Raw genomic sequence first — 9,593 nt, forward strand, 5'->3', positions numbered from 1 at the left:
CTGATGATGCATGTGATGATATAAATGACAACCATGCTTAGGCTCGAGTTAATGAAGAAGGAACCATTTATGATACATTGTTGATCAGTGAGGATGAATTGCTTGAACAAGACTTTATCGATAATGAATAGCTTAGCGATGATGTTTATGAGTGTAATAATGATCAGTCTTAGAGTTTCAAAACCTCTCTCTGGTTAGTTTCTTCTCCTTAAAATTGTTTGAAATTGCTTAGTAGATTTAAAAGTCATTCGTAGTTTTTCTATTTCTAGAAATCTTTTTAGTTGAAGTGGAGTTTTGCTTGATTTTTAGTCTCTGTAATTGGTTTTCATGTATGGTTCTCTTTGTTGAAATTGTTTAGTCACTTGATAATGTCTCTCTCTCTCTCTCTCTCTCGCTTTCTCTCTCTCTCTTTTTGCTTTTGTTTAGCCACCTTCTATGTTACTTTTCAATTGCATTATTTTCCAACATTCTACTTTCTAGCCACCTTCCAAAAGACGTCATCACTCAGTAAGTCTTCTCATAGTCTCACACTAACTCTCTTCTATTTTTTCTTTTCGGTTTTCATTTCTATTTTATTTCAATTTCTATTTATTTATTTTATGGTTAATGGTTTTCTTTTTGCCTTTTATTTATTACGTCCTCTTCACTAAAAAAAAGAAAAAGAAAAAAAGTTTTCATTTAAATTATTATTATTATTATTTATTTTTTTTGAGAATGAAAGACATGAACTTTATTAAATTAATGAAGTCAAATCAACTTGTACAAAATTTTGAATGTGTGGTGGAACATCCTCTATCCATACTAAAAAATCTGATATGCTAATAGCATGTCTAGCCAGATTATGTGGTACAGAATTGCCTTCTCTTTTTGTACGAGAGTAAAGCATTGTGTCAAATCTTTGTGAGAACATTCTTACATCTTCCAGTAAGAGGCCTGATGGAGATAAAGGGTACTCAAACTCTTTCAAAGCTTTGATGACAGCCAAAGAGTCCCTCTCGAGGATAGCTTGTCTAATGCCCAACTCGCTTGCGAACACTAAGGCTGTAGTTGCTGCCATTGCTTTGATCTCCATTGCACTGCAAGCTTGGGACAAGCGCTTAGTACAGGGAGCCTAAAACCAGGGCCGGCTCAATGAATTTGGGAGCCCTAGACGAATACTTTAAATGGGGCCTTTTATTTTATTTAATTATAAATTCATATATTTTTTTTCAATTAAAATTTATTTTTCTTGCTTTTTGAGAGGCAAAATTACTAATTAAATTTTTGCATTCAAGTTCCGCTAACATTTCCTTTTCAATTGATAATATGGTTAATCCACTTAATCTTTCTTGTGACATAGTTGATCTTAAATAGGATTTTATTAATTTTAATTTTGAAAAACTTCTTTCTGCGGAAGCAACTATAATAGGTATAGTTAGTAATATTCTGAAAGCAATACATGCATTTGGAAAAAATTCTAGCTTCTTTATTTAATTTAGTACATTAATTGGAGAGTTATCATTTATTTGCAAAACTTCTTTTAAAACTTTTAGTTCTGAAAATAAATCTAAGCCATCAATATCTGAATAAGTTTCATGTGTGAGAAAACATTTAAGATTAAGACAATTTTTTTTCAAACTATCATTCAAAATTAAATAAAAAACCAAAAATATTTTCATATATTTGAAATTGTTCAAACCTACTTTCAATTGAAGAAATAGCTTGATCTACTATATATGAAAAATAATTAATTCTAAAATATTCTTCAGCGGATTGTGTTGTCTCATCATTGAAATTCTCATCAAATTGTTTCTTTCTACGAATTATACGTTTTTCACAAAATATAGGCTCTATTTCCATTTTGGTTGCAATTTCTTTAGATGAATTCATAGCAGATGTAAATCCATCTTCTCTATATTTTTTTTAAAAAAGATATGAGACCTTTTAATTGATCTATAGCAACATCAATATGCATGTCTTTCGATTGTAAATTTTTACTAACAGAGTTAATAGCAAATAATATGTCATACCAAATAGTCATAGCTAGCAAAAACTCAAAACTTTCAATCTCATATGTTGCTTAACAATTAGCTTCACTTTTTGTTTTGGGATCTTCACTTGTGTTTGCCAATTGTAACAAAGCATCTCTTATTTCTAGAACTTGAAATTTTATTACTTTCACACTTTCAATTCGACTTTCCCAACATGTTTGTAACAATGGCTTAAGAGTTAAACTAGTCACATTATCTTGTAAAATTTTCCATCGCTTTGTGGAAGAAGAAAATAGTGTGTATATACGTTGTACTACTCCAAAAAAAGATATAGCTTTAGGACAAGAATTAGCCATATCACATAGGACAAGGTTGAGATTATGACAACCACATGGTGTGTAAAATGCTTTAGGATTTATATCAAGAATTCTTTTTTGTACCCCTTGTTTTTTCCCTTTCATATTAGACCCATTATCATATCCTTGTCCATGTACATCATTAATGTCAAGTTCAAGATTTTCTATTGCACTTATAATTTCATTGAAAAGACCTTTTCCAAAAGCATCATCTACCTTTAAAAATTCCACAAAATGTTCATCTATTTTTATCGGACTTATTGAAATATCCACACATCTTAGTATGAGAGTCATTTGTTCTTAATGACTTACATCGGGGGTACAATCAAGTATAATTGAAAAGTATTTTGCTTCTTTAATCTTTTTTATAATTTTACTTTTAATTTCATTTGCTAATAATTGTATCACTTCATTTTGTATATTACATCCAAGATAATGATTATGGATTGCACCATGTTGAATACGTTGAACATGTTCTTGCATTATTGGATCAAATTCTGCAATCATTTCAATTATACTTAAAAAATTTCCGTTATTTTCTTGATAGATCTTTTCATTTTTTCCTCGGAATGCCAAATTATTTTTACCAAGATTTTTTACCACCGCTATTATTCTTAATAACACTTTTTTCCAATGATCTTTCTCTTTCTTAATTTGTTCTTGGACATTTTTATCAATTGTTTTATTCTTCAATAATCTTAGTTCTAAATCAATCCAAGTATTCATATTAGTAATATGCTCATTGGTTGTTTCGTGATTTTTAAGAATAGAACTAATATTTTTCCAATCCTTAGTTCCTCCATTAGCTAGTTGATTTGTATTAGATTTTGAATTAAACAACTTGCAACAAAAACAAAATACTTTATCTAGATCTTTCGAATACACTAACCATTTTCTATCATGTTTCTCTCCATTTGGTAATTTTCGAATATAATGCGTAGTAGAAAAATGTCTAGAGTTCTTATCTATAGGAAAGTTTAGATCATCAACTCTTATTGGACCATTTTCTACTAACAAATCTCTTAATTTTATATCAATAGTTTTCCATTGACTTGGATCAAAAATATTTGTAGGAATATAATTAGGTTGATCATTAATATTTTCACTCTCCTCTAAATTATTTTGAGCTTCATTATCAAGAATGGTGACATTACATGTTTGAACATTATCATGACTACATTCGTTATTATCATTTTGTTGTATATTTTCATTATCTTCCAACTCTTTTTGATGAATTTCTTGTTCATTTATGAAACCTTCACTCAAATTTTCTACAAAATTTTGTTTTTTACTAGTAATAAATTTGTCCATAGCTCCTTTTTGAGATTCAATTAATTCTTCTCTTTGTCTTTTTTTTTTAGTTTTTCATATCCAGATGGATATTTTCTAGTAGACATTTGTAATTAAAAAATATTTATGAATAAATGAAACACAATCTATAATAAATAAAAAAAATAACAATTTAACTAGAATAATATAAATTTAATGTATAAAACAATAGAACCTGGTTTATCAAAAGCACAATTGTAGCTCTACTTAATATGATCACTTTACACTTTAAACCTGCAAAAAAAATTAAAATTAATATTAATACAAAGTAAATTATTCTAAATTTATAATTTTGTTATCACTTATCAATACTCTTTTTTTTTGTGTAGCATTAAACCTTTTTTTTAGCAAAAGATTGGATCCACTAAGACCAACCCACTAGCAAAATGTGTAAGACTCAACTTGATCCACACTAAAACTAAGACCAGCCTAGAGCCCACTATCCCCCATGGCTCCATCCCACTAAATCTGATTTCTTAAAAAAAAAAAAAAAAAACGTGTAAAGCCAAAAGCAAAAGCAAAACAATACTTTAAATCTTTAAGGGGTCATTTGGACCATTCCATAGCCAGATAGGCTTCTAGAGAAATCTGTAGCCAAAAAGAAAGAGCAAAAACCCAGCAGCTCACTCTTCAAAAAAAGAAAAAAAAACTCAGACACCCATCAGCTGAAGAAGATCTAAAGCCAAAAAGAAAGAGTAAAACCCAGCAGCTCCTCTTCAAAAAAAAAAAAAAGACACCCATTAGCTGAAGAAGATCTAAAGCCAAAAAGAAAGAGTAAAACCCAGCAGCTCCTCTTCAAAAAAAAAAACTCAGACACCCAGCAGCTGAAGAAGACGAAAGAGGCAAAGGAAGAGAAAGCAAAAAAAAACCTGAAATGAAGCTCTGTGAACACACCAAGTCTATTGCTAACACCGATTGATGAGTAAGTTAAACTAAAAGAGTGTTTTTTTTTTTTTAAGAATCAAGATGGAGAGAGAGTCAGAGAGTGAGTTTTTTTTTTTTTTTTCTTCTTTCTTTTTTCTGCCTTTTCTTATCTGTTTCTTCTTTCTGCGGTTCTGCCTATAAGCTAAAGATTTCTACCTTTTGCAATCTTTTCTTCTGCAAGCAAAAGATTTGGGGATGGGAATAGTGTTACTTCAGTGTGAGAAACGGCCCTTTTTTTATTTTATTGTATTTTTTTCAGATGATGGTAATTAATGTCAGTTCAGTGTGAGAAACGGCTCTTTTTTTTTCTCAGATGATGGGAATTGGGATTAGCCCTCACGTCAGTCCACAGGCCTCTTCTTTTTTCTTTTTTTTGATGATGGGAGTTGGGATTAGCCTTCAATCTTCACGGGCTCTTTTTTTTTTTTTTTTTGCCTTCATGTTAGGTTCAGAGTGAGAAACGGGGCCATTTAAAAAAAAAAAAGAGAGAGAAATTAATATTATATAATATATTATTACTATTTGGGGGCCCTCTTAGAAGTTGGGGCCTTAAGCGGTGGCCTAAATCGCCTATAGCTTCAGTCAGCCCTGCCTAAAACCAACCCATTTTCATCTCTGACCACCACGCCAATCCTTGAAATATTTTCCTTTGAGAACACCGCACCATCGAAATTTATCTTAACCAAGTTCCCAAGAGGAGGCAGCCACCTTGTTTGTGAATGATGATTGCGTGGCTCAACTTGTAACTTGGTATTCAATAACTTGGAATGGTATTCAGTCAAGGATGATCGTGATACCTCAGCAACGTGGTGAAGCGCTATGGCTGGAGCCCGGACCCGAACCTGATTACGCTGATTCTAGATTGCCCAGACCATGAATGCGAAGAGCTCTATTTGTTCCGTTCTTCTACTATCCATGACACCAGCTACTTAAAGTCGCTGAAACCAACATGATTTTTGAAATCCCACAAGGTCTGATCAGCCCACACAACATCAATCTCTGAACAAGACCATAACACATGCAAAGGACTTTCAGTGGCAAGTCTACATCTGTCACATGTTGGGTTGTTGATGATAGTTCTCTTCACCAAAGCTTGCTTCGTCGGCATGGCATTATGGCAGGCACTCCACATAAAATTCTTCATCTTTTGAGGCACACGCATAGCCCAAACAACTTTCCACAAGTTTTTGTCTCAAAGCGGTGGAACTTGGGTTGAGTGTAACTATTCTGCTTCTTCCTTGAGGAATCTATAGCCCGATTTACTGCTGTACTTACCATTGCTTGTAAAAGGCCAATAAAGAACATCCTCTGCTACCTTCTTGCTCAGTGGGATTTTTTTTTTTTTTTTTTTTATAAGCTCTACATCTTCCTCCACAAATAGTCCATCCACCATGTTCGTGTGCCATTGTCTTGTGCTGGGATCAATAAGGCTGCTCACCATGTTGTGTTCAAAGTCCTCAATTGGGCATGTACGCAGATATGGAGGGTGTTTTCTTGGTAGCCACCTATGCTGCCATATATTTACTTCCTTGCCATTCTCGATCCTCCATCTTGAGCCCTTTTTATGACTTCCCTTCCTACTAAAATACTCTTCCAAGCATAGTACCCCATTCTTGAATCAGAAGCCTCCATGATTGAAGTATTGGGGAAAAAACTTGCCTTGAACACCTTGTAGAAGAGAGATTGTTTATTGTGCAAAAGTCTCCAAGCTTGTTTTGCTAACAAAGAGTCATTAAACATAGCTAAGTCTCTAAATCCCATTCCGCCTACTAACTTGGACTTTGTCATCTCTTCCCACTTTACCCAATGCACTTTCCTCCTATCACCTTGTTGTCCCCACCAAAATCTCTTCATTAACACTTCAATTTCATTGCATAAGCCAATTGGTATTTTAAAACACCTCATGGTGTAGGTTGGAATGGCTTGAATGACTGCCTTCAACAACACCTCCCTACCAGCTTGAGATAGTAATTTCCCTTCCCACCCTTGCAATGTCCTCCACACCCTTTCTTTTATGTAACTAAAACTCGCTTTCTTTCCCTTCCCCACAAAAGAAGGGAGGCCCAAATATCTCTCATATTGCATAATTTCTGGAACACCCAAGGCCACTTTGATTTCATGCTTCACATCAGTGGAGGTGTTTTTGCTGAAAAATAGAGATGTCTTGCTCCTATTCACCTTTTGACCCAAAGCCTCCTCATGGATATTCAAAATTTCCAAAACCTTTCCACATTCTTCCATGCTTGCCTTGCAAAAAAGTAGACTATCATCTGTAAAGAGCAAATGGGTTAGTTTAGGTCCTCTCCTACAAAGAGAAAAACCATGAATATCACCATTACTTTCTACTCTCTTGATAAGTCTATTCAACGCTTCCGTACAAAGCAAAAATAGAAAAGGGGACAATGGGTCACCTTGTCTAATCCCACAGGTAGGTTGAATCATGCCACATGGTTCACCATTAAGTAGGACCAAATAGGTGACTATTTTAACACACCCCATAATCAAATGTATCCATCTTTCATTAAACCCCACTTTCCTCATAAGTTGTTCAAGAAAATTCCTATCCACCCGATCATAAACCTTACTCATATCTAATTTTATTGCCATAAACCCATGAGACTTATAGCTTTGTAAGCTATGCAAAGTCTCAAAAGCTACGAGAATATTGTCAGATATGAGTCTATCCTTTGTAAAAGCCAATTGATGTTCAGTGATAATTAATGTGTGGCATTAATTTTTTCAATCAGTTTGCAAGGACTTTGGAATAAATCTTATACAAAACATTACAAAGGCTAATGGGGCAGTATTGATGAGCATGCTCGAGGTTATGAATTTTTGGGATTAGAGCAATAAAAGTGTGGTTCAAAGGAGTTGGCAATCCTTTGAACCACACTTTCGAAAATGGAACTAATGTCTCTGAACATTGGTTTTGAGAATATTAGTGCAACTAAACCGAATGAAACTGAAGGGTACATTTCTTAGAATTAATAAATGGTGGGCAAAACACCTAAAATTATCCCCAAACAATAATAGAAAGACTGATACACGTAGTGTAACATTAAGATAATTGATAGTTTATATAAAGAAAGTCACACATAGCTAGAAAGGCTGTAAGCACAAAACAACACAATAACACTAGTCTATTACACCAAGAACACCCTGCAATAACTTGCTAACTACTAAACATTTTAAAAAGAGTACTGTCTTTTTTTTACACAAAATACAGTTTACAAGGGAAATTAAATACTGCTGCTGCAGTTCCCTTGTAAAGTTGTGCACCAGTCATTATTACAACACGAAATTAAATAGCACATCAACCATCACATAACAATGGATAATCCACTTTCCAATATATATTTTCCGTTCAGTTCCCAGACTTCCTTGATCAAACCCAGCTTCAGTAGGCTTCTTCATCATTAGCATCAACATCATCATCATCATACGTGTAATCAGCAGAGGAGTCAGCACCGGACGGGTCAACACCGGATGGATCAGCAGCAGAAGACTCGGCAGCGGACAGGTCAACACCGGATGGGTCAGCAGCAGAAGAGTAAGCACCGGGCGGGTCAACACCGGACGGCTCAACACCGGATGGGTCAGCAACAGAAGACTCAGCACCGGGCGGGTCAACACCGATTGGGTTAAAACCAGTGAAAACCGCACCTATCGCTGCCGTGGCAGCCACACTCGCCAGTCCCGCGCCTAATTCATCTTTAAACTTACCCACCAAGCGTCTAGCAGTACCAGGCCTCCGCTGCACATTCGGTGTCGCAGAGTTCCTAATATTCACCGTTGAAGCAGGTGGGTGCTGGACAGTATTTCCAAACTTATAAGAAAAATTTAGTGTTCCTCCTCCTTGCTGGGACGTCCCATCCAAGTTCACCACATTTTTGCTCACATGTCTTTCAGCTACTGCGTTCGCATCACCAAAACCTTCCAGTTCAGTGATCAGCACACGGACTTCACCGACATCTCTGTTACCAGTTATTCGACGTGACTTGATCTTAACAACCAGAGCAAGGTGGTTCTCCTTGACCTTCGTGATGTCGATGTTGAAGGTAACGTGGAAGTTCCATTTGGGGTTTGTATTACCTTCTGAGTCAATTGGTGTTTGTTCCTCAGAGGAATGGAGGTTATTGTTGTTGTCGCGAATGGAAACAAGGGCGAAAGGATTCATTTTTCTGAGTTGAGGTGCATTATGTACGTTCCTCAATCCCTGGGCTGACTGAATTACAAGCTCTAAGGCCCTGTAACCCATATGTGAGTGAATGACTGAGTATGCACTATGTGCTCTGGTTTTGTATTATGTTAGGATTGGCGATGTAATCCAAAGGCATTGACTTACACATATTTATAAGCGCATTGGGGAAAAGAGATGTTAGTTGAGTGGGAAGCTTCCTGAAAAGGTATCCTCACGACAAACGAACCATGTCCAAGAAACTTTCTATGAATGAAAAAAGAAAAAACCAAAAGAATTTCCTGCGCTGACTTTTCTCTTTTCACCCCTCTTTAAATATTTATTGTTGACCACCAGTTATTGGATGCTAAGTCATGTTAACGCGCAAATGAGTGAATGGCACTTTTCATATATATTTTTTTATGTGCCATGTTCACGGTTGCTTTTATTAAAAAAAGAAAAAAGTTATTAAAACATTAATTTTTTTTTTCATTTCCTATAATTTTTTTTTATAAAATAGATTGTTAACTATTGCCCTAAAAGAATTCGTTAGCATTTCATTGTAGTATAAGTAATTATAGATAGTGCTTCAAAAAACAAAGGAAATTCGCGAAATGTTAAATCATATAAACAAACACAACAAATCTCCTAGACTTAAAGAAGGTTTGGATGATATAATCAAATAATTATTTGAATTTCATATTTAATATTAAAAAAAAAATTGGAGTAGAAGTTATAGGTAATCATCCAAAAGCACAGGAAATTCCTGAAAAATCAAATCGTATAAACAAACACAACAAAAACTCCTGAAATTCAAATGAATATTAAAATGAAACT

At 34.5% G+C, this 9,593-nt stretch overlaps 1 protein-coding gene across 1 annotated transcript; it reads right to left on the reverse strand.

Moving 5' to 3' along the window:
- Nucleotides 1–7,976: 7,976 nt before the first annotated feature.
- LOC115980547 (protein SRC2-like) lies at nt 7,977–8,897 on the reverse strand. The gene has a single exon (XM_031102780.1). The coding sequence runs from the start codon at nt 8,835–8,837 to the stop codon at nt 7,977–7,979; it is 861 nt and encodes a 286-aa protein (XP_030958640.1). The 5' UTR covers nt 8,838–8,897.
- Between the last annotated feature and the right edge of the window lie 696 nt (nt 8,898–9,593).

This window comes from Quercus lobata, chromosome 3 (assembly GCF_001633185.2).
Source record: "Quercus lobata isolate SW786 chromosome 3, ValleyOak3.0 Primary Assembly, whole genome shotgun sequence".
NCBI classification, from domain to species: domain Eukaryota; kingdom Viridiplantae; phylum Streptophyta; class Magnoliopsida; order Fagales; family Fagaceae; genus Quercus; species Quercus lobata.